This window comes from Mustela putorius, unplaced genomic scaffold (genome assembly GCF_011764305.1).
Source record: "Mustela putorius furo isolate JIRA1106 unplaced genomic scaffold, ASM1176430v1.1 tig00003836_pilon_pilon_pilon, whole genome shotgun sequence".
NCBI lineage: Eukaryota > Metazoa > Chordata > Mammalia > Carnivora > Mustelidae > Mustela > Mustela putorius.
Genome location: NW_025421989.1, coordinates 12,593,275 through 12,618,757, shown reverse-complemented (window position 1 = coordinate 12,618,757; position 25,483 = coordinate 12,593,275). Strand labels below are relative to the sequence as shown.

At 43.1% G+C, this 25,483-nt stretch overlaps 2 protein-coding genes across 4 annotated transcripts in view; one reads left to right on the top strand and one right to left on the bottom strand.

The window, feature by feature from the left end:
• Positions 1 to 25,483, top strand: part of CTPS2 (CTP synthase 2) — a 100,060-nt gene that overhangs the window by 30,300 nt on the left and 44,277 nt on the right. For all 3 annotated transcript variants that reach the window (XM_045089332.1, XM_045089331.1, XM_004758901.3), the window contains exons 9-13: positions 3,037 to 3,169; positions 5,234 to 5,322; positions 6,137 to 6,231; positions 7,670 to 7,732; positions 7,838 to 7,881. In XM_045089332.1, the coding sequence (XP_044945267.1) occupies positions 3,037 to 3,169; positions 5,234 to 5,322; positions 6,137 to 6,231; positions 7,670 to 7,732; positions 7,838 to 7,881 (424 nt within the window). The remainder of the gene's footprint in view (positions 1 to 3,036; positions 3,170 to 5,233; positions 5,323 to 6,136; positions 6,232 to 7,669; positions 7,733 to 7,837; positions 7,882 to 25,483) is intronic.
• On the bottom strand, positions 19,596 to 24,001 carry S100G (S100 calcium binding protein G). Its single transcript, XM_004758900.3, has 3 exons — positions 23,889 to 24,001; positions 23,349 to 23,492; positions 19,596 to 19,868 (listed from the first exon to the last, which is right to left on the bottom strand). The coding sequence occupies exons 2-3, from the start codon at positions 23,481 to 23,483 to the stop codon at positions 19,764 to 19,766; spliced, it is 240 nt and encodes a 79-aa protein (XP_004758957.1). The 5' UTR covers positions 23,484 to 23,492; positions 23,889 to 24,001; the 3' UTR covers positions 19,596 to 19,763.

The following is a 25,483-nucleotide window of genomic DNA, read 5'->3' as shown; positions in this document are numbered from 1 at the left end:
ATCAGACTCAAGGACCCTGAAATCAAGAGTCACGAGGTCTTCCAGCTGAGCCAGCTAGGTGCCCCTGTTTTGCTTGTTTTTAAAGACTTGGCTAACATTTCCTAAAGTAAATCCCTTTTAAATGAGAGGTTTAGGCTCTGTCATTATTGCTCCATCCTGGAGTTATTAACTGGCAGCATTGTTATTAAAACCTCAGACAGGTTCTAGCTTTCAGACAATGATATTAATTTCAACAAGGCTTGTCTCCTTGGAAGTTCATGTGGAAATTAAATCCCTGTCACCTATTTTCTTTGACTAAATGTAGACAAGGCATCACTCCATAAAGTCCTGACTGCCTGGCTTTTTTGTGTTGCTTAGGTAGTGGACAGCGGTGAGAAACGTCGGCTCTGGTGTTCCTAAGGAGTAGATCTTGAAAGTTCTCATCATAAGAAAAAAAAATTGTAACTGTGTGGTGATGGATGTTAATTAGACTTATTGTGGTGATCGTTTTGTGATACATAGAAACACTGAATCACTATGTTGTATCCCTGAACCTAATATAATGTTATTTGTCACTTGTATTTCAATTGGAAAAAAAAAGGTAAGCTCTGGCATCAGGCACTCTGGATTGAGATCCCAGCTTCTCCTCTCACTAGCTGTGTGCGTTTGGGTAGATTACTTAACCTCTCTGGCACCCATATATAACTAGTACCCACATTGTGATAATGATGAGAGAAAACACGTAAGACCTTAATCTCGCATTGGGCGCTGAGTATTGGTTACTGAGGTTGGTAACAATAATTAAAGTGGTTTGAAGGTGACGAAATCACTCACTTTGGTAGATGATCAGTAGATTGAAGTGTTCTTGCCCTTTCACTTACAAATTTAAAAAAGTGTCTTTGAATCTCTGGGACAAGTAAAATCAGGGCCAAAGTGCAGTTTCTGAACTTGAGTACTGTCTTGTATGATGATACAGTTAAGCTCCAGCCCTCCAGAATGCTTAAGGAATTAGTAGCTTTGGGGGAATTTTCTGAGTAGCTTGGGGCTGATCCTCTTTAAGCATTAGAAATTTTAGTCTGTAACTCCTTTTATTGGAAATTGCTCTAAATTATACTCCGAGGTGCTGTGCTTTTAAAAGCCAGTGTCTGCTCTTCATGTCAGTTTCTTGGCTGCTGGAACAAGTGACTACCAACTGGGTGGCATAAACTATCAGTTGTGAAGGTCCGAAGTTCAAAAGCAAGGCATCGGCAGGATTGGTTTCTTCCAGAGGCTCCAAGGGAGCCCACTTTCTGCCTCTGTCATTACATGGCCTTCTCTGTGTCTCTCCACTTCTCTACTTCTCTCTCTCTCTCTCTCTCCGCCCACCCCCCCCCAACCTTGTATAAGGATGCTTGTCTTAACTTAATTGTATCTGCAAAGACCCTTCTTCCAGATATGGTCACATCCACAGGTTCTGGAGGACATAGGTTTTGGGGGCCACCATTCAGCTCACCACAGTCTTTAAGCAAAAGGAATATTGAGCATCGGTTTCTAGTGGTGTTGTGGGTTTATTGGTAATGATGGTAGGTACTGTCCCTTCAGTACAGCCTGTAGAGAGATACAAGGCAGCAAGCAGGGGTCAAAGGGGAGCCTTGTTCATGGAGATCCAGTGCTGTCCAGAGGCCAGGGGTCCCTGGTTGAATTGGATGGCAGAGCTCTTCTGGGACCCCAGACAAAGTGGAGACAGCTCACCTCCCCGGGGACCTGCGTGTGGAGTGGGCCTGCAAAGTGGGCCTGGAGTTAGGTCCAGGGCAGGTGAGAGCTTGGCTGGTCCAGACAGGGCCACGTGAGCCTCACGTGCAGGCCCCGAGAGTGAAGAGAGCACAAGGGGAGTGCGCTCAGGATACATAACCTTCCTGGATGGCAGCCCTTGCCCCTGGGCCATCCTTCCTTCCATGGCGGCGTGAGAATAAGGGAGAAGGGCTCATTCCAGCAGATGTGCTCAAACGTGGTTGTGATCACCAGTTCCCCAGGCCCAAACCTGGCGTGGACAGCGCTTCCCTCTGACATTGCATTGGAATCTTGCCTTGATACCAACTTGCTTTGTCACCAGTGTCCTTTATGTAGGGATGAGGGGGAGCCTGTGCAGCCACGCAGTCTCCCGAGTGACGTAAAATTCGGTTTAGCAGTTTAACTTCTCTGAGGTTCTTCAGTCACCTTCCTCGGAAGTCACCTTTACTGTCAGTTTGAACTTCTTAGCCGCTTCTGCATTTTTCTCCTGTGAGCGAGGAATGTTCCCGCTCACGGCAACCTTTCTGTTCTAAGGTATTTGGGGAAGGGTTTGCTTCCAGGCCCTAAAACATCTTCAGCCCCAAGATGACGTTTCTACATACATAGGACCAGACCGGACAATTTTCATGTTCGTTGTACAGTGTTCCTAACAAAAGCAACAGTAAACATTGTGTCTTTAGTGGTAAAATGTGATTGAACATCTTAGGTGGAATGGAATTTTCTCATAAAAATGATGTAAATGGCTTGTAATATTTTAAATAGTTATCTTAGTGCCATTCTTCAGACATGCCATGAATAACCTTCCTTTGTGGGCCTGCTGGAACTGTAACCGTTTTTAATGTAGACAGTTTGAATGCATTTTCTTATATAACGTCACCTTATAAAGTTAATATTGAAATGTTTCCTGTTGACATTCAGAATGCATTTTTCTTATACAGTGTCACCTTATAAATGAGTTTAAGGACAGCTCATTTTTATGAGATGGGGAGAGCTTTTTTACTTTTAATGGTTTTAACTGTTTCTCTGATACAATTTCCGTGGATTTATGTCTCTGCCTGCTTATGTAAGCCAACATTGGGGTTGCTTATGATTTTGCAATCTGTTGGCACTCAGATTTTCATTCCACAGGGGTGGAGTGGAGTGGGGATTTGAGTCAAGTACATCAAGTTCGAGGCTCGACTGCCCTTCAGGTTTTAAGAGGTGCCTTGAGATAAGAACAGTGGCTGTCATTATATTTGTGATGTTATATTACATGCATATAACCCTTAAGCTGGTCTTTCATCTCAGGTATGAAAGGTTGCAGAAAACATGCTCCATAGCCTTGGTTGGCAAATACACCAAACTCAGGGACTGCTACGCCTCCGTGTTCAAAGCCCTGGAACATTCAGCCTTGGCCATCAACCACAAATTGAACCTGATGGTGAGCCCTTGCTGGTCTTCCGCATAGTTCAGTCATTCACTGTGGTATCTCGCGTTGTGTTGAAGGATCCCCAAGACTTCCGCCGGGATTGATGTCACCAGGACTCACAGTACTGAGTGTATAGCCCAACTTGTGGCTAAGATTTAATCCACTGAGAGGATACAGAGAGAAGTCAGCAAAGGGGAAAGGTGTATGCGATGAAGTCTGGGGAACTTCATATATATAGCTTGAGTCTAGACTTTGTCTTTGTTACATACAGAAGTAGTGCATGTTCAGTGTAGGAAATTTAAACAAAGCATCATCTAAAATGCAGAAAGTGGGAGATCCCTCCTCCCTGAAACCCTGCTTCTCTGCTGTACCTGTTGTTCCCAGTTTGATGCATAGCTTTCTAGACATATGTATCTATGTTATATTTAATGATATTCCTTTTATCTTTTTTAAAGATTTAATTTATTTATTTGACAGACAGAGATCACAAGTAGGCAGAGAGGCAGGCAGAGAGAGAGAGGGGAAGGGAAGCAGGCTCCCCGCTGAGCAGAGAGATGCGGGGCTCGATCCCAGGACCCTGGGACCATGACCTGAGCCGAAGGCCGAGGCTTAACCCACTGAGCCACCCAGGCACCCCAAGCCTTACGATCTTGATTTAAGTGGTGAAGTATTTATATAATGCGCAAAAAGATACATGTATGCATCTAAGAAATTCAATAACTTCCAACTTAGGACCCATTTGACTTTTCTCTCATGTTTCTAGCCTCCTCTTGTCCTAATCACTTTAAAAAAAAAAAAAAAAGATTTATTTATTTATTTTTGAGAGGTAGAGAGCACAGGAGAAGGGGCAGAGGGAGAGAAAGAGGGAGAATCTCCAGCAGGCTCCGCGCTGAGCAGGGAGCTGGACGTGGTGCTGGATCTCATGACCCTGAGATCATGACCTGAGCCGAAATCAAGAGCCTGACGCGTAACTGACCGAGCCACTCAGGCACGTCCGTAATCGCTTCCGTATCTGTGGCTTTCCAAGGAACACTTCACTTCCTGTTCTTCCCGATCCTCCGAGTCCCCAAGCCCCTCGTAGGGAAAAGAAAAGAGCAGTAGAAAAATTGTTAGATTACCAATTTTATAAAGCCTTTACAAGTTTGTATGTTAATATGGTCAGAAAGTAATTTTTACAGAATAAATACTAAAATAATATAGTTCTATAGGGACTGTTACCTACCTAGGAGTCGTCCTACATGAATTTTCCAGTTGACAGAATTAGTTGACATTCGCTTCTGCGAAGTCCTATTTGAGTTATGGTCTCGTCATATTGTTTTTAGACCACTTCGCTTCTGTGCGAAAGACCACTTTTGCTTCCCTCGCCTGGCTTCCTGTAGCAGCCTCCGGCCTGCTGTGCTCTCTTCGCTCCATTTTTTCACCTCAAAGCGCTGTGATCCTTCTAAAATCTCTCTCTCTCTCTCTGTTCTCTCTGTTCTTTAAGACTTTCTAGTGGCTTCAAGTGTAAACTTCTCTCCCTGGGTGGAGTGTGTTTTGAGGGCCCCCGAGTGACCGCCCCATTGTCTGGTTCCTCTTTGCGTCCCTCCTCCCTGCGCGTCCCACACACCTTCCTGCCGGCCTCCCGAAGCGCACACCCAGGCTCCTCCTCGAGGGCTGAGCTGCTCGGGCATCACCTCTCCAGAGGCCTCCCCCGCGGCGCTTCTTCCCGTCTTCCCTGTAGTGTCTCCGTCTAGATTAAGTGTGGCTCCCACTTATTTCCACAGCGTTCTCTTTGCCCATCGTGGCCACTGACATGCTATGGTGTGCGTGCCTGGGTATTGGGTTCTGTAGTCTTCCTGGAAGACTGCACGAGCCCCAAGACGAGACTGTGCTTTTCTATCCTCAGTGACCGTTATAGTGTTTGCGAGAGTTGGGTCATAGTGTTAGATGCCTCCAGTATTTTCGAGTATCTAATTTTTTTTTTTAAGTATCTATTTTTCTTAAGTGTGTTTTTAATCTATTGGATATATTTCTTTCTTTCTTTCTTTCTTTCTTTCTTTCTTTCTTTCTTTCTTTCTTTCTTTCTTTTTTTTCTAGTACATAGATTCCATTGATCTAGAACAGACCACCGAAACTGAGGACCCTGTGAAATTCCATGAGGCTTGGCAGAAGCTATGCAAAGCTGAGTGAGTGCCGAGGACTGCCCATACCAGTTAGGAGAATGCCATTGTGCTTTTCCCATAACGATCTGATTGACCCCAATTCCTAATTTTTATGCATTTTTGAAAGGTAGTCTGTCATACTTGTGGTCATTAAGGGTGGTCACGCTGCATCGTCCCCTCATGTCCTTTGAAATGTGCCGCGTTCATGTTTTGTGGCATGTGCAGTGAAAATGGGTTTTATTTTGGGGGATGATGGGGATCCGGTATTAGGGAGAAAGGGGGTTGATTCTACTGAAAGATACAGAAATGGATCTTACATATGCACAGTTAAAGTACAAGGACGCAACTCTTCCTTCTTGGTTATATATTCTTTTTTACATCATTTGACTGTAGGTTTTATTTTATAAGTAATCGACAGAACTTTGGGGGGCAACACGGTATTGTGAGGGTAGAATGACTCTCCCAGTTAGTACTTGAACTCTTGTCTTCTCCAATGAGTGTTTGCCTAAAAGGTCTCTGAAGTGTCTGTTAGCCAGGAGACTTTCATGTGCCACTATTTAATTAGCAATTGAAATTTTAGGCTGATTTTACCAGTTTTAACTCTCTCTGATTATGTAAGAGATCTTAACTTTTTTTTTTTTTTTTTTTTAAGATTTTATTTATTTGAGAGAGAGAGAGAGAGCATGAGAGTAGAGAGGTCAGCAGGAGAAGCAGAGGGATCATGACCTGAGCTGAAGGCAGAGGCTTTAACCCACTGAGCCACCCAGTTACCCCTGAAAATCAGAGTTTTAAAAAGAAAAATAATGTCAAGTTCACCCTTGTGTTATGTTGATTGCAGTGGTGTTCTTGTGCCTGGAGGCTTCGGAATCCGAGGAACGTTGGGGAAACTCCAGGCCATTTCCTGGGCACGGGCAAAGAAGATCCCTTTCCTGGGTAAAACTCAAGATTATGCATCCTAACGATGACTTTTTTAGATTGTTGATATCTAGTAAGTAGTAGGGGTAACATTTCATAGAATGTGTTAACAGGAAAGGTGTGAACTCAGATTTGAATATTCAAGTGCCAAACAGTCTGCCATGGGGGCCAGCAAACTCTGTCCTGTTTTTGTAAATAAGATTTTACTGGAATAAAGCACACCAATGTGTTTACATATGGAATGTGGTTGCTTTTATGGTGCAGTGGCCGAGTTCAAGGCCTACAGCCTGCAAAGCATAAAATCTTTACTGTCTGGCCCTTTGTAGAAAAGGCTGTTGGCCTGGGAGAACTTAGCACCGTTCTGGTTGGGTAGCAAGAGGCTGAGAGAAGCTGCTGTGTATACCGTTTTCACCCAAATTCATCTTTTCACCGCTTCCAGCTAGAAGAGACCATCCTACGTCACAGGAAGAGCTCTGCTAAAATTTGGTGGAGCCAAGTCTTTTTAATGTCTTTGTTCAAATTTTATTTATTTATTTTTTTAAAAGACTTTATTTAAAGAGCAGCAGGGGTAGTTAGATAGTTTGCAACTCTTGAGCTTTCTGTTTGACGCAGCGTCTCTTTATGTCTTAGCCATTTGGAACTTTCTGAACTTCCTCCCCCTTAAAGCACTCAGCAGTTTCGGGCCAAGTATGCTGGTTGCCCTTCTCTGATGAGTCCCTTGCATACCTTAGATAAGTCTATAAAAACATCTGGAATGCTCCTTGGCGTTTGTTGAGTGGAGAGGATTGCTGGATGTGGAGATGGGTGAAGGGCCCATCGCTGTCGCAGCCGGCTGGGGGCTACGCAGGTGTTTGTTTTCCTCCTCATCGGGCTGTCTGTTCCGTTCCGTCCCGCACCTGCCTTCCCTGCTCGCCAGCCTGCCCGAGCCCGCCGTGCAGATGCCGGCTTCCCCCAGCTGCTGCTGTTCCCGCAGGGACCGTATAGGCCTGTTCTGCGCCCGGCACCTGGCGCCCACTTCCCGCCGCTTAGATCCCAGCCCGCTGGCCAGCCTCAGGCTGCCCTCTGAGAAGAGGGAGTGTCAAGTCTCCCTCTTGAGCTGGGGTGTCGGTAGACCTCCTTGGGCGGAATCAGGTGCTCTGGGCCAGCCCCGCGTCCCTCTCACATGTCTCGAGTTAGAGGAAAATTTGGGAGGAGGCGGATTTGCCTTTGGGACCTTGCCCTGTCTTTTCTTGCCCCTTTCTGACCTCGAATTCCTTCTTCCTCAAGTCCGGGTGGCCTCCTGCCTCTGCCACACATGCTCTGAGTGCAGAGGGCACAGGAGCGAACCCGGCAGGCAGTGTTGCTCTGTCCGAGCCTGCGTTCTAAGAGAAGGAGGTGGGCAGGAAAGGAAAGACCAGGAAATAGGAAGTAATACACAAGCTGCTCGTTTGCTTTATGTATATGCTTTTTCAAATAGGAGTTTGCCTCGGCATGCAGCTAGCAGTGATAGAGTTTGCAAGAAACTGCCTCAACTTGAGAGGTAGGCCTGCTACTTGCTAGTAACCCTTTATTAAAAAAATCCTTATTACTTAACATATTTTTCAGCAATACTGGTGAATTATTGACCTCATTTCTTCATCTTTAGATGCTGATTCCACAGAATTTGAGCCAAATGCCCGTGTTCCTGTGGTAAGTGGCTTGTTCATCTTTCTGGGGTCGGTCATGGTCGTTTTGTTTCTGGGTCTGGCCAAAACGCATAAAGGGATATTGTTTTTATTATCATTATGCTGTCCTTACCACATCAGGATGTTTTAAGTTAGATATGATTTTATTATTATTATCACTACTGCTGCTATTATTTTTATATCAAATGGCTCTGCTCTCCATAGTCCCTCTTATCAGCTGTGCCTTGAAGAAACACAGTCCTGGACTGATTTCTTTTGGTGCTTCCCAGCTTTCACTGATTATTTTTCCTATAAAATATTCAGTCCAAGTTTTTTGGCTAGGACTGAAGGCCACTGTGCTCTGTCACCTGCGGCTTTGCTACACTAGTCCTCCTCGTCCGTGGGGAAGACATGCCAAGACCCCCAGTGAATGCCTGAAACAGGATGGTATGCAACCCTAATATATACTCTATTTTTCCTCCCCCCCAACACCTATGGTAGAGCTTAATTCATAAATGAGGCACAATAAGATGAACAATAGCTAATAATAAAATAGGGCAGTTATAATTTTGTGCTGTAATAAAAGTTAGGAGAGTGTGGTCTCTCACCATCTCTCAAAATGTCTTATTGTGCTGGGCTCCCCCTTCTTGTGCTGCTGTGGGCTGATCAAATGCCTGTGGTGCAACGAAGTGAGGGGACTAGCAGCTAGACTGACCCTCCGACAATATGAAACCATGGATAATGGGGGACTACTGGAATTCAAGTCGAGGTGTTCCTGTCCCTCCCATGCACGGGGTTTATGTTTGGACAATCTGAACGGTGTTTTTCTTTTCTTTTCTTTTTTTAAATTTTATTTTATTTTATTTATTTATTTGACAGACAGAGATCACAAGTAGGCAGAGAGGCAGGCAGAGAGAGAGAGGAGGAGGAAACAGGCTTCCCGCTGAGCAGAGAGCCCGATGCGGGACTCGATCCCAGGACCCTGGGATCATGACCTGAGCTGAAGGCAGAGGCTTTAACCCACTGAGCCACCCAGGTGCCCCTGAACGGTGTTTTTCGATGTATCCTGATATTCCGTATACCTGAGCTGGTCCCCATCCTTCGACCTCCCTTCCCTTGGAATCTCAATAAAACCAGTGAAGAATTTAATTAAAAAAGTCAACCAGATCCGATGACGGACAACTTCCTATTCATCCTGGGAAGCCTATCCTGACCTCTGGTCTTTCCTTGCCTCTGCCTTCTGTGCCTCATGCCCATCTCTGTCAGACTGCACACCTCACCACTGTGATTGCTTTTTTAAAAGTTTATTTATTATTTATTTTGAGTAATGCCTACAACCAATGTGGGGCTCAAACTCATGACCTCAAGATTAAGAGTTGCATGCTCTTCCTGCTGAGCCAGATGTGTCCTGTGATCACTTTTTTTTTTTTTTTTAAAGATTTTATTTATTTGAGAGAGGGAGTGAGCGAGAGAGAGAGAGAACATGTGCGTGTGTGAGCATGAGCTGAGGGAGAGGGAGACGGAGAAGCAGACTCCCTGCTGAGCAGGGAGCCCGATATGGGGCACGATCCGGGACCCTGAGATCATGACCTGAGCCAAAGGCAGTTGCTTAACCCAGTGAGCCACCCAGGTGCCCCCCCAACCCCATGATCACTTTTTTTTAAACATTGTTATTTTGAGAGATAATTACAATAACCTTGAGCATATTGACAGATGGGTGCAACCATCACCATAATCCATTTTGGACCATTCTCATTACCTCAAAAGAAATGTCACACCCCTTAGCTGATATCCCCAACCTACTGTCACCCCCAGCTCGAGATAGCCATTAATCTGTTTTGGGTCTCTGTGGATTTGCCTGTTCTGGGCATTTCATGTCTATGTGGCCTTCTGTGACGGACTCCTCTCGCTTAGTATAATGTTGTCAAGGTCTGTCTGTGTTACAGTGTCTATCCGTACCTTGTTTCTTTTTATTGCTGAATAATGTTCCATTAGATGAACACAACACATTTTAGCAATCCATCCATCTATTGATGACATTTGGGTTATTTCTACTTTTTGACTACTAGGAATAATGCTGCTGTGACCATTGGTATACAGGTTGTGGTGCAGACATGTTTTCATTTCATCTATTACACCTAGGAGTGAAATTGTAAGTCATATGGTGACAGTATATTTAGACTCGTGAGGAACTGTCCCAATATAACACCTTTTCTTCCTGCCAGCCCTGTATGAGGGTCCCGGTTTCTTCACCTTCCTCACACTTGTTACTGTCTCTCTCTCTTTTTTTAAGATTTTGTTTTTAAGTAATCTCTACATTCCACATGGGGCTCGAACTTAGAACCCCTGGATTAATAGTTGTGTGCTCTACCGACCAAGCCAGCCAGATGCCCCATGATTATCTGTCTTTCGATTCTAGCCATCCCAGTTGGGCGTGAAGTTGTATCTCCTTGTGGCTTTGATTTGCATTTCCATGAGGCCTGAGGATACGGAGCATCCTTGCACGGGCTTATTGGCCTCTTGTATATCATCTTTCGGGAAATGTCTATTCAGGTCCCTGGCCTGTTTTTAACCTGGGTTATTTGTCTTTGTATTATTAGGCTGTAAGAGTTCTTTATGTATTCTAAATACAGGTCCGTCATTAGATACACAGTTTGCACTATTGGCATTTTGGGCTGGATTATTCTTCGTGGTGGGGGCTATCTTGTGCCCTGTAGAATATTCAGGAACATCCTTAGCCTTTACCCACTAGATGTCAGTAGTACACTCCTCCCAACCCCCAATTGTGATGCTTAAAAATTCCAGCCAAGGAGCGCCTGGGTGGCTCAGTGGGTTAAAGCCTCTGCCTTCAGCTCAGGTCATGATCCCAGGGTCTTGCTCTCTGCTCAGCGGGGAGCCTGCTTCCTCCTCTCTCTCTGCCTACTTGTGATCTCTGTCAAATAAATAAATAAATAAAATCTTAAAAAAAAAAAAATCCAGCCAAACATCCTCTGGGGGCACGGGCAAAATAGCCCCCACCCAGAACCACTGATTTTTAGAAATCCACTTCCGTTCCTCTCTTCTCCATCCTATTCCCTCCCTTCCTTTATGGTAGTCATTAATTCTATTTCTTGGTAGGTTTTCTTTCTTTCTTCCTTCCTTCCTTCCTTCCTTTTTTTTTTTTTTTTAAATTTGTTATCTTTCCATTTAAAAAACATAAATAAATCTATATGTCTACTCGTAACCCCCTCTCCTTCTTAGATAAATGATAGCATGCTCTACACATTTTTTTCTGTCTTGCTTTTTTAACTTAACATTATATGCTGGAGATACTCCATGGAAGGATATAGAGATATTCTTCACTCTCTTTATAGCTTGCAATTCAGACCATAATGAACCATAACTTCCCAGCCAGATGGTACTTTTAAGTCCTATGCTCAGAAGACCTAATACCAGTGAAGAGTTCCTTATGAAGCTTTATTATAAACATATTTCCTGACTAATGGCTGAAATGGCTGTGCAGGCAAATCATCGGTTTTCTTTCCTAAGATAATACTTTGGGATAGGAAGTGATTTTCTTTTGGGGGGGAGCATGTGTGCTAGGAAGGGGTTTGACCAGTAGGTGCCACTGTTAGATAGCTTTGGCAAGGTTAATTCTTTGCGGACTAGTCTTTGCATTGTGTGTGTGTGTGTGTGTGTGTGTGTGTGTGTCACGGATTGTGTTTTCTTTTTAACAAATACATTGGCTAGCATGCTTGAGACACTGTGCCCCTTGCCTTTTGTGCAGATCACTCTCTGTCAGTACGCAGGCACCTTACCCCTGCTTCTCTGCTGTATGCACCATTTACTTAACCAGTCTCATACTGATGAATATTTAGGTCGTGTCCATTACTTGGCCACTGTAAATCATGTTGCAAATTAGTATCCGTGTACATATGTCCTTTCGGCCTGCGCGTGCACATTTCTATGGGATGTGTTCCTAGAAGGGGAATTACTAAGTCTGGGGATCTGTGCATTTTGCATTTTGATAGCTTCTATACTCATAAGTGAGATGGGAACAATAAAACCTAATTGCTACTGAATATCTTTATGGCCTGCGATCAGTTTGTTGGAGAAAAATGGCCTTAAGAGGCAGCATTTGTGCTGATGGTGAGAAGTCCTATTAAGAAGAAAGGCTAAGGGATTAGAATCATCAGGCAGCAGATACCAGGAAGCCTGGGGAAATCACTTAAACTTGAGCAAATAACAATGATTTACAGTGGGTGATGGTCATTCTGGCCCTTCCAGCTAAAAAAGTAAATAATTTGGAAACTAGGAGACTCCTTTAGGGTATATTTGCTGCTACAATCTGTTTCATAGGTGTGGAGAAGAAAAAAATGATTTTTCCTCCTCCCTTCTAGGTTCTTGGCTGAGACCCCTCTGTCATAAAAGACTAACAGGAACAAAAACAAAAGAAGGCTTAATAACCTATGTACCTCCTGTATACATGGGAGAAACCCAGGAAAACTGAGTGACTCCCCCAAGTGGCTCAAGCCACCATGTTAAATAACCTCTCCAGATAAAAACAAACGTTGATGTTGGGAGTGGGGAGCCAGTAAGGGGTGGGGGGTGAGGAGTTCCCCGGCAGAACGCTGGAAGCAAGGGTCTGATTGTGATGCAGATTGAAAGCCCTGCTTTTAACATTCATTTGACTTTCTAGAGATTTAGTCATCCTCTTCCTGGTACCCAGTGGGAGACACCCTTACAGATGGAGATTTCCCTTATACATGTAAATATCTCTCCCAGCGGTAGAAGACAGGGACAGCCGGGGGAGATATCTAAGAGGCCTGTATCCCTTATGCACAGAAAAGGAGAAATACATTTTTCTCTAAGAGCAGAGGGAGACTCCAGACTACCAGGAAGAGAGTGAATAAAATTTATTTTATTGTGTTATTTCTCTGCTTAATCCACAAGCTGAAACAGAAGGCTCTGGGAATTTGCTGAATATTTAGGGGTCTACAGCAAGTCTGATTTTTTGGCTTGCTTCAAAGTAGGGTTACCTGCTTTCTGGACAAGGCTTACCAAGAACACAGCTGTGGGTGACTTGCATTCTGACTCTGTGTCAGTCATGTGGCGGCTGCTGACACCTTTGACCTTGAATTTGGCTTCAGATTTCTCTAGTTCATGTGGAGGATAGTTCACGGCATTGTGTACTTTATATATAGAATATTTGGGGGTTTGGACACATATACAGGAAGGATGATCTCAATCCAGTATTTAGGTATGTGGCTATGCTTAATGTTTAGCAGTTCTTTTCTGTTTATTGAAAATAGTAACTAAAACAACCCCTGAATTTCCATAAGATGCAACACTCAGAAAACAAAATCCGAGTCTTGCCTTTATTACATCAGTACATACATGTATACTTGGATAAAGGTATTGGTAAGGAAAAGTGAGGAATTTGAAGCATTTTAAGCAGATGCAAGTGGACATTTGAGATTGCGTTATTTGGTACTTTTTCAATTTTATTTATTGTAGATATAACTTCTTTTATCCCTTTTTGATGCAGGGATTTTCAAAGTTGAAATTAATTTCACATTTGACAGTGGATTTGTGGCATAGTTACATCTAATTAAAAGTCGATTCAGGTGAAGGGTAATTTCTGTTATACATTAAGCATAATTAATGTATGACATTTTCTAGCTCTAGATGAAGCTGTTTGAAACATTTTTTCTTCCATGTTATTTTTCAACAACTTTGTATGGAAAGCAAATTACGAGGCATTAAAACAAACCCAGACAGCCACTCAGAGTAACCTTTCAGGTGACTTTTTGTTACTTTGAAGTAACAGTCTTTTAAAAAAGTTTTTCAAAGATTTTATTCATTTATTTGACAGTGAGAGAGAGAGAGAGAGGAAGAGAGCGAATACAAGCAGGGGGAGTGGGAGAGGGAGAAGCAGGCTTCCCACCGCGCGGGGAGTGCTCCATCCCAGGACCCTGGGATCATGACCTGAGCCAAAGGCAGATGCTTAATGACTGAGCCACCCAGGCATCCCGTGAAACCATCTTATAGAAATCCTTTGGAGCTTTGTTTGGGCTAAAGAACTTTTCTTCCCATCAAAGTGGTTGTCAAGAAGATTGCTGTACTATGGCTAAAATAGCCTTTTATGGACCAGTTTCGGAGCCTAATAGTTATTTAATCCTGTCTCTATGGGGGCAGTAGGTACAGAGTTGGTATTAGGCTGTTAGCCAGAGAAACTACTTTTTATGTGAAGAAAGAACAACTCTACAGGCATGATGGCTGCCTTCTAATGGCTAGGGCATCTTCTCCACCCCCTCCCCCGCCTTATGCTTGCCTACTCTTTGGAAAGAGATGGCATTTGCCGTGCTTGAAATGAGTCCCCATTAGTGAATCACAGGGTAGTCTGTAATTTTAACAGTAAGTGACTAAATGAGTACTTCAAAGCTAATGTATTTGACGGCTTTTGTTCCTTGAGCTCAAAGGGAGATGCCTTAGGAATAGGTATTTCAACTACTTGAAAGATTTTTCTGCAGTAAAAATAACTGGATGCTAGTGGAAAGAGACTATTAAAAAGAAAAAAAAGTCACTGTACATTTAGAGCTCGTCCACTTAAGTGCAGTTCCAAATATAATGTATTCAGAACTGCTGTCACAGCCCCGCTTGCAGTTTAGTTGGGGATTCGAACCATGCACCGGTGAAACGTATGACTACATCTATGGGCAGCACGGGCGTTGTGGCCACATTAATGCTAGCAGTGTCGTCCACTAGGACTTTCTGCTGTGCTAGAATGCTCTGTATCTGTGCCATCCAATATGATAGGCGCAAGTCACGTGGGGGCTGTGGAGTGGTTGAAATGTTACTAGGGCGGCCAAGGGACTGAACTTGAAATTTTACTTCATTTTAATTGATTTAAATGTCCATAACCGCCACGGTATTGCCCAGCACAGGTAGACCCTTAGATACTTAAGAATCCAGAATCTGGAAAAGAATACTGTGGGTTAGAGTAAGAAGGGAAGGTTGGCAAAGGCTCGGAGACTTCACAGAGAGGAGAGGAGGCACTGGCTGGGTTGGGATGTCCACGATTTGCTCCTAAAATACCGAGGGGCTTGACTGAAGCAGGCGGCTCCCGTAGGGAAGTGGAGGGGAATAAGAGAGGCTGGTACGGATTTGTGAGGGTCCTTGAGTATCAGTGGCAAAATTAATCCTGAAGACCCTAGGGAACCAATGAGATAATACCCTCAACTGTGACATATTATGCAAACACCATACTCATTGCTGAAGACTTCTGAATAGAATGAGTGCTTTAGGCAGATTCAGCTGGCATGGGATCGAGAGACATGAGAGGGAAGAGAAGACTCTGGGCACAGCACTTGGTTGAGTCTTAAGGCAGCCTCAGTCTGCGATCTCAGGAGCTGTGTCGGAGCAAAAGTTAGAAGTAGAAAGATCTGGGGACGCGTGGGTGGCTCAGTGGGTTAAAGCCTCTGCCTTTGGCTCAGGTCATGATCTCAGGGTCCTGGGATCAAGCCCCATATCAGCAGGGAGCCTGCTTCCCTTCCTCTCTCTGTGCCCGCCTCTCTGTCTACTTGTGATCTGTCTGTCAAATAAATAAGTAAAATCTTAAAGAAAAAAAAAAAAAAGGAAAAGAATAAGAGAGAGAGAGTAGAAAAATCTGCCTGGCAGAGCAGCTCTATGGAATGAATCAACAAGATTTAGTGACTAGATAGTCAAGAATCATTCATTCAGCAAATAGGGCTGGTACTGTTGATTCAAGTGGAAATTCAGGCAAATCTTGCTGGATGTGGGAGATGAGATGAATGTTGGAAAGTTGGCCAAGAACGCCAACGAAGTTGACATGTACATACTATACCCACATTACATACATCTCTCCATACATTTTCACCTTTCCTTAAGGTCCTCACATGATAATTTGTCCAAGTCAGTAAATCTTAACCCAGGCAGAGAAGGTATCTCTCCCACGCGTGTCCTCTGCATTGCCACCATTTCTTTGAGGCCTTCACAGTTTGCCTCACTTGCCCCGGAGGCCTCCTGCCTAGCCCTAGCCTCCACTCTGTGACCACTCCCCACACTTTACAGCCTCTGTATTGGTGCCACCTCAACTTCCCGAAGCACAGTCACATCACTTTATGACTCCTACACCTTTCTACTCCCTTTTTGACCTTGGTTTATCATGGCAACCAAGGACTTTCATGATCGGAAGCCAGTGTGCCTTCTATAGTCCCTGTAGCTGGCTTTCCACCCAAACCGTAGTATGTGTATTTCTGCACTGCCTTGTACTTACACATATATTTACTTGGGGTGTTTTTTTTTCTCTCTCTTTTTAAAAAAAGATATTTATTTGAGTACTCTTTATACCCAACACGGGGCTTAAACTCATGACCCAGAAATCAAGAGTCACATGTTCTTCCGACTGAGCCAGCCAGGTGCCCTGTGTTTTCTCTCTCTTATATAGCTCAGTGCTGCTCATTCCCTGCAGGTTCCTCTCAAGGCTCTTCGTACTAATCCCAGTGGGAAATACTACTTTCACAATTAAGCCTTTTCCTGACCTGATCCCAGACTTGCCGACTTAGGATCTCAGAGGCCTAGTAACTTCTGTCTTTTATGGTATCTTGTGTAATGTCTTGCCCATAGTAGTTGCTTCATACATGGTGCAGTTGAAAGAGATAACACATATTTATACTTTGAGGGGCCAACCGAATGCCAGAATCTAGGCTAAAATGGAAAGCTAGCATGACCTCGATATTAGAACTCCGCAAACATTGGCAAACAAAAGATAAAACCCAAAACTATAGATTAATGTTGATTATTGATAAAGATGTAAAAATCTTAAATTTTTAAAAAAGATTTTATTTGCTTACTTAACAGAGAGGGAGAGAGAAAGCACAAGCAGGGGTGGACCAGCAGGCAGAGAGAGGAGGAAGCAGGCTCCCCACTGAGCAGAGAGCCCCAATGCAGGGCTTGATCCCAGGACCCTGGGATCACGACCTGAGTCGAAGGCAGATGCTTAACCGACTGAGCCACCCAGGCACCCCAAAGGTGTAAAAATCTTAAATAAAATATTAGAGTGCCTAATTTAATAGCATTAAAGAATACTAAATCATGACTGGATAGTGTGTTTGTCCTGGGGATTGAATCAATTGGCACATTATATTGATCAGACAAAAGAAAGAACCCCCATATCACCACAGATGCTCAGTGGCAATCTATAGAACCTAAACCCTCCTCAGTCTCATAACAAACTAGGAAGAGAAAGGGAGTTCTTTTTTTTTTTTTTTTTTTTAAGATGTGCATTTATGTTTTGGATAGTCCTTGACTTTTAGTTAAAAAGGATTTCTAGTTACTAAATAATTTTGGCAGATTTCTTGTTCTTTAGAGAGATTATAGCATGATGTTCATGAACTTAATTAAACTGAGATGGATATGAGAGACTAGAAGAAATACTTTGGAATCAGAACCGGTATCTAAATCTGAGCTCCTCAATTACTAGCTATGTTGAAATCCTAAAATATTAATATTAAAAATATGTAATAATTTCAGTATTTATGTAAAACAATTTTTTGAAAGGGGAAATTTAAAAATTTTCTTTTCAGTTAAGGTACAATTTTAATTAGCTCGCTACCCCTTCTTGCCCTAATTATTCAACTACATTTGTTCTCTACTGTTGAAAAAAATAAAACCTGCTACCTTTTTTACAACTTAAAAAAAAAAAAGATTTGTATTTACGCATTTGAGAGAGAAAGAGCATGAATGGGAGAAGGACTAGAGAGAGAGGGACAATTAGACTCTGCTGAGCACAGAGCTCAATGTGGGGGTCTATCTCATGACCCTGAGATCATGACCTGAGCGGAAAACAAGAATTAGATGCTTAACCCGTGAGCCACCCGGGAGCCTGGAGATGGGGACTTTTTAAAAAGATTTTATTTATTCATGAGAGAGAGGCAGAGGTAGAAGCAGGGAGCCTGATGCAGGACTCGATCCCAGAACCCTGGGATCATAACCAGGGCAAATGCTTAACGACTGAGCCACTCAGGCACCCCAGAAGGGGACGACGACTTCTTCTTCGTCGTCGTCTTCTTCTTCTTCCTTCTTTCTTCTTCTTCTTCTTTTTGTAAGACTTTATTTATTTACTTGACAGAGAGAGAGAGAGATCACAAGTAGTCAGAGAGGCAGGCAGAGAGAGGGGGAAGCAAGCTCCATGCTGAGCAGAGAGCCCGATGCCGGCTCCCTGAGATCATGACCTGAGCTGAAGGCAGAGGCTTAACCCACTGAGCCATCCAGGCGCCCCTAGAAGGGGACTTCTTCTTTTTTTTTTTAAAAAAAAAGATTTTATTTATTTATTTGACAGACGGAGATCACAAGTAGGCAGAGAGACAGGCAGAGAGAGAGGAGGAAGCAGGCTCCCTGCTGAGCAGAGACACCCCCCCCCCCATGCGGGGCTCGATCGCAGGACGCTGGGATCATGACCTGAGCCAAAGGCAGAGGCTTCAACCCACTGAGCCACCCAGGCGCCCCTAGAAGGGGACTTCTTAAGCATGAGAAAGATTACCTTTTATAAACCAATATCAGACAGTAAACTCAATGGGGAAATAGTGGGGAATTCCTACTAAAATTAGAAATAAATAAAAGATGTACACTATTGTGACCAATAAAGTTGTTAAAATGAGACCAACTAATGCTGTCTGGAGAGTGCAGATGGCATTCTCCTGCTGTTTGTAGATTTTTGAATCAATATGATCTTTCAGAGAATCAATAAGGTGGTCTCTTTTATAAACCATAAAAATACTCATACCCTCTGACCCAGACTTTTACTTCTCAGAAATTCTCCCAAGGAAATGTGCTATATTGACAGAGATATGAACAGGTACTCATTATACCATTATTTAGAAGAATCAGAAGTGGCAACAATCGAAATGTCCTGCAATGGGGAAATAGTTAAGACTGTTATGGGGTATCCCTGCAGTGGAGTATAATTAGCCATTAGAAATGTTTAAGGCTTTTGATGCACTGAGAATGCTCTTGTATCGAATTAGTATGATACAGAGTACATTTAAACATTTCCTCGCTGTGTATAAAAATTTCCTTCGTTTCTTGGTGGTACTGTTAGAATTTTTTGTTTTTGTTTTTGTTTTGTTAAATTCCTCTCCAGCACTCCTACTCCCTCCTTCCCCCAAGCTGGGCTTAGGAAGTAGAACTTGAGGCCTAGCTGTTTCTCAAATCCTGAGAGTCCCAGCAGCACTGAATGCCAGAACTGGAAGGGCCTATGTCTTCCTGTCCCTTATTTAACACATTACATGCCAGAACCAAGGCCACACCCTCAGGGATGGAGCAGAACTGACTCTTGGTCCTGTGATGCTTCTACTCTCCAACAGGGTCATTGATTCAAAAAACACAGCGAGTGCTAGAGGAGACTGACTTTAAAGACAAGTGCCTGTTTTTTGAAGCAGTGTTCCTCACTAGCTGTTGTCTAGAGTTGAAACTGGAAATGATGGGAGCACTGAGTGGCTGGGGAGGGAGAGCAGGAACAGGGCTATTTTGATGGAAGACTGGAATCAGGGCATTGGTTTGGCACGTCAAAATTGTTTCTGAGCCTCTGACGCTGTCTTTCCAGTCTTGGTGAAGATCATGGAACTATTCTCAGCCTTTCTTTAAAAAAAAAAAAGGTATAAAATTAAATGCATTAAGCTAAGGTTACTTTCAAATCTATTAAGCCATGGGGGTCAGTACTTGGCAAGGAGAGACAAGGAGAGTTTAAGAATTTCTTTATTAATAGTAATTGGACCTCAGTGTCAGATCATTATAATTGCAAAGAATTAAACAGAGACATTAGCGATTGGGTATAGAATGGGGCCACATCCCAGACGCTCTTCTTCTGGTGCTTGGAATGATGATACATTATTTTTTTTTTTTCCTTCACTGGGATATCTTCTTCACCAACACCTGGAATTCTTCGAAACTAACTTCTCCATCTCCATTCTTGTCCAGTTCTTGAAAGAGGTCATCTAGGGTGCTGGGACCCTGGTTTTAGATGAGAAGGATGGGAAAGGGGAGAGGAGAGAAAATGAATCAGTTACCGCTACCCATTTTCTGAAATTAGAGATGCCGGGTCTCTGTTCCAACAAGGCAGCTGAGGTTCTGGTTACATGCCTTGATGGTTGGGGGTGGGAAGACCAACTTGAGCTCCATGTCCCTGAACTGGCTACCTGGTTTTTCCTATATCGTACATTTCTCTCTCTCTTTTTAAAAGATTTTATTGATTTTGAGAGAGAGAGAGAGAGAGAGTGTGTGTGTGTGTGTGTGTGCATGGGCAAGTGGGGAGACAGACATAGCCTGAGGGAAGAGAGAGACTCTGAAGCAGGCTCTCCGCTGAGCACAGAGTCCTACGTGGGCTTGGATCCCAGGACCCTGAGATCGACCTGAGCCGAAATCAAGAGTCAGATGCCCAACAGACTGAGCCACCCAGGTGCCCCACACATTTATCATTTTAATATTGGTAATGTGCATTTTAATATACAGTTGGCTCCTGAACAATGCAGGGGTTACAGGCATCTACCCCACCCCCACACAGTCAAAAATATGAGGACAACTTTTGCCTTCCCCCAAACATAATGACCAAGAGCCTACTGTTGACTAGAAGCCTTCCTGATGACATATACAGTAGATTAACACAGATTTTGTACATTATATGATTTAAATACTATATCTTACAATCAAGTAAGCTAGAGAAAAGTGTTATGATGGAAATCATAAGGAAGAAAAAACACATTTATAGTACTGTAAAAAATCCACATAAAAGAGGACCTATGCAGGTCAAATCCACATTGTGTAAGTGTCAACTATAATTGGTTTTCTGTGTAATCGTAAGTATTTTGTCTATGCGTCTAAAAAAGAAGAAGGAATCTGAGGGCTTCACTGGACTGCTGAGAAGCCCCTGGCCCACCAACAGCTGATGATTCTTGCCCCAAGGTTTTCCTGGGACCTGGTTCTGTGAACCCGAGGCAGCATGGTACAGTGGGCAATCTGTAGCCTGCTCAGTGCTCCCAGCTACCCTGTGTGTGTGTATGTGGGGGGGTCCACTCTTCACCGGAGGGAACTGTGCTCCGGGACAGCTGCCAGCTGGCCCCAGGGCCCACAGCTAGTAGACAGAGAGTTTGAGGTTCAAACATGGACTCCAGAGCTCAAGCACTTAACTAGGAACCATACCAGTTTTTCCCAAGTCCGTGTGTTACGGCCCCTGTCTACACCCTGCTGGATGACGGAATCAGTGATTCTCACACTTTGGCGCTCAGCAGAGTCACCACATGGGCTTACTGACCTTAGGAAATATAGAGTGACAGGTCCCACTCCCAGAGGTTCTGGTTCACTAGGCCTGGGACGGGGCCTGAGACTCTGTGTGCCCAGCAGGTTCCCAGGTGGTGTTGATGATGCCGGGCCAGGACCAGTGACATTTGGAGAACTACCGCTTGAGATGTTGCAAGAGATCGTGTTAGGCTTGACTCTGTTTTGGCTCTGCTACACCTGCAAGGTCTTAAGCTGACTTAAATTTTGTCTCTGGCCTAAGACTCAAGTCTTAAAGCTGTTACAGCTCTGCCTTTCAGGTGAGAGTTTATCTGCGGCAAAATAGTACCTAGGAAACTCACTGAAATAATGGTTTAGTTTACAAGTCAGTTTGACTTGTTTTTTTTTTTTTTTAACATTAAAAAAAAATTGTAATATTTACCATCTCAACTATTTTCAAACGAATGCACTTCGGTACTGTTGACATTGTTGTACAACTGATCTCCACATCGAGATATGTTTTAGCTCTTAGGATTCCTCTAAAGACATTTGTACTTTGCTGTGATTAGAAGACCACACTAAGATAGTTACTCACTTTCCCTGAAGCATTTACGAGGTTCTAAACCATACACGGCATTGGTGGAAAGAATATAGCTTGGAAAACCTTAGTAATCCTTATGAAAATATAATCCAGTACATGATTCGGTAAATAGATTTTTCAAAATTTACCATCAGTTTTCATACCTTTATTCAAACTATGAGTCATACTTTCTTTTTGTAGGAAATACATAAACCACAGGAAAATATAGAAAAATTCCCCAGTCTTACCTTTTAAAACAACTTGCTTGAGTAGATTGCCTAGGCTTTCCTGTCAGATTATTATTTTTTTTCTTTTATTAGGATTATTCCTTCCTGTTATTATTTTTCTTCCTTTTTGAAAAATGCCAGAGTGTTTTTTAGAATCTAATCTTTCTCAGAAAACTTTGTCTTAATTTTTAATTAAAAAGTCTCTTTTTCTGGGGCTCCTGGCTGGCCCATTTGGAGAGTACATGACTCTCGATCTCAGGCTTGTGAGTTCAAGTCCCATGTTGGGAGTTGGGCTTACTGAAAAATAAGTAAATACAATAAAAATCAGGCAATTTCTTTTTAAGGTCTCCTTTTCTGCTAGTACCTTTAACTCCTTTTCAGAGTTATATTGTATTTTAACCGTAAGCAAATGAGGAGACATTGGGTTATAAGGTCATCGAATTCGGCCACTTTTCTGGGTACCAAACCCAGAAACCTCAACAACTACAACGGGGAAACCCCCTCACATGTCATACTGGCAGAAGGGACATTTCTGGTTAAAATCTGGGAAGCAAATGCTTTCTTCCGAAGTTTATAGCTAAATAGTGACCATGTGGGGTAAACAGTTGCTCAGTCACGTCCATTTGGAAGATGGCTTTTACTTGCAAAGGAGCGGAAGTGTATTGGAGCAAGGAGGGTCAGCCCGCCTCTCTCCTATTCTATTGCCTCAAGATGCACTTTGATTTGGACAACTCTGGGCCGGTTTTGAGGAGAAACTGTCGGGCTAAAGAGGTTTAATCCCTTCCTGGAAGTTGTTTAGAAATGCCTCCCTGCCTCATTAACACAGATTAAGGTGCTTAACACAAATTAACACAAATTTAAATGCTTTTTGAAATATAAATGGATGTCGCCAGATGGCATTTTGTAGGTGCAAAGTGGATTTTCTCTATAGATCGCCTGGTGAGTGTTGGTCTTCTTGACACATCCTACCTATAAGGATGAAGCATGTCAAGGCCAGCTAATAGTATTTTGCACACCTCTTTGTTTTCCTAAAAGCCTGACCTGGAGGTGCTGAATCCAGGCCAAAGGCCTTAGTGCGTTGGGTTGGTGCCCTGTGGGTCTCCTAGGCCTAGCTTCATTACAAGTGCCATCATTGCTTCCTTTTACTGTGGCTGGTCCCGGAGAGTTCCGTGCCCAGGCTGTGGGACATAAAAGGCTTGGCCCCTCTCTGCCTTCTAGGTCCTTGCCATCTGAGATGTGGCCTGCCACCAGGGAAGAAAACACACGTTCAAGGGCTCTTGGCCAAGGAATGCCCTTGCCTTGGCTGCTGTGTGCTCTGCCCCAGAAGAAGCATTCCTCTTGCTCTCCTGTGTCTTGTTCCCACCCCTCACTCCTCCCCGTCGTCGGAGGTCCCCAGTTGCCCGGTGCACTCACTTTCAGTAAACTGGGGAATTCTGTCTGAATCAATAGCTTCAGCTCCTCCTTGGACAGCTGGTTTGGATCACCTTCTTTGGCTGCGTATTTTTCAAAAATGCTCTTCAGTTCCTCGGGAGACTTTTTGCCGCTCATCGTGGTGTCCTGTTGATTGGGAAAGAAATGAACTCACCAAAAAGCTGAAGAAGCAGAGTTTTGTCAGGATGATTTTGCCAGCAGTTTCACACCTTTGGGCTCTTTCCTTGGCGCCGTAAAAATAATCATCTTAGTATGTTAAATGTCTGATCTTAGAGTCCATCTGTGAGGAGACAGTCCCTTGAGCCAAACCCTTTTGTTAATAAATATGACATTCTGCACTTTTTATGCACCTGGTCTGTGCTCTGTAGGTTGTGGTCTGCAAGAAAGCTGACCACAGCTTTTAGCTCTTAAATTACTGGTAATATCTTTAGATGGCACAAACCCTCTTTTTCTCCTATTATCTTTCACACCATTCTGGAAGGAAGCAGAAGGAATAGGAGGTTGTACTAACATCACACTTACCTGGTTACCCAGTTGTGAGGCAGCTAGAAGAACCAAGAAGTAGGAGTGTGAAGCGTTGAGTGGAATGGTGACTTTTATAGTCTTCACAGACACACCACCCTGATTATGAAATTTTCCTTTTGTTTGCCATTTAAGGGTAATTATTAATGATTTTTGAAAGCCAAGCTTAAGACTGCATGAACCTCATAACTAAGGGCAAGAGCCAATAAATGGCCACTTCAACAGTTGCTTAATGGTTCAGAGTCCCAAGAGTAAACTTGGATTTTTTTCCCCCTTACATTGTATTTTCCCTCCAATGTGGCAATATGATATTTGTTCACTATTTACATTTCAGAAAGCTTGACTATGGAGGGTTGGTTATTTTTCAGTTCAGTTGCATACTTAGGCTTGAAACAATAATTTTCTTCACACTCAGAAAAAAAAAATGCTATAATGGATGGTCAATACCGTATAGTTTAAGAAATTGCAGTACAGGGAGTGCCTGGGTGGCTCAGTCATTAAGCATCTGCCTTCGGCTCAGGTCATGATCCCAGGGTCCTGGAATCGAGTCCCATGTCGTTGTCGTCAGGCTCCCTGCTCTGCAGGAAGTCTGCTTCTCTGTCCCACTCCCCCTGCTTGTGTTCCCTCTCTCGCTGTGTCTCTCTCTGTCAAATAAGTAAAATCTTTATAAATAAATAAATAAAAATAAATTGCAGTATGGCTGTTAAAGTCCCTCTGATATTTTGTGAAGATTAGGTGCTTAAACATTTGAATAATTGAATGAATGAACAGAAGTATCGCTGAGAAGCAGGCTTAATAAGTGGGGAGAAGATATACAATAATTTTTGGTTTTATTTAGCAAAGCAAGTTTACCAAGTAGCATAGTAATTTTTCAGCTTTTCCAGTATTTGTTATTCCCATATCTGCTTTTTATTTCTCATTACCCCTTTCCTTACCACATATATGTATGTATATATTTTTTATTGAGGTATAGTTGACACACGATTTTGTATTAGTTTCAGGTGTACAACTCCCCTCCCCCCCCAAATATATTTTGCTAATCATTCTAAAAACTTGTGAAAGCGCTTGACTTACTTTTATTTGGCTGGAAATACTTCAGACTTGTGGAACTGCCAGGACTTAAAGGTGGAGACTAAATTTATTTCTACTCCAAAGAGTTCCATAGAAGAACAAGGACATTTCTAGGGGACATTAATCTAATACTGATGTAATTCACAGAAAAGGTTTCCAGATTGACTTTAAGAGCTCTTATCAGCTTTTTAAACACTTGCATGCTTCCATACTTGTATAATTTTCTCTGACCCTCATTATATTGTGTATAAATTGAGCGTTGTACTATTGGACTATATTTTCCTCTGACACTTTTCAGTTCTCATTTTCTAGGGCCTTATTTATGTTGGAGAACAGATGTGAAATCTTACAGTTTCTTAAAAACTTCCCACCAGTCTTGAGCATTTATCATTCCATGTGCCTTCCGTGTCCTTGTATAACTTATTCTTGCTTTTATTACAGATTCTGTGACTTTGGTATTCACCAGTATTGAGTATATATGAACTCACTTCTTGGAGTAAAGATAAACGTTTTGGGTTTAGTTG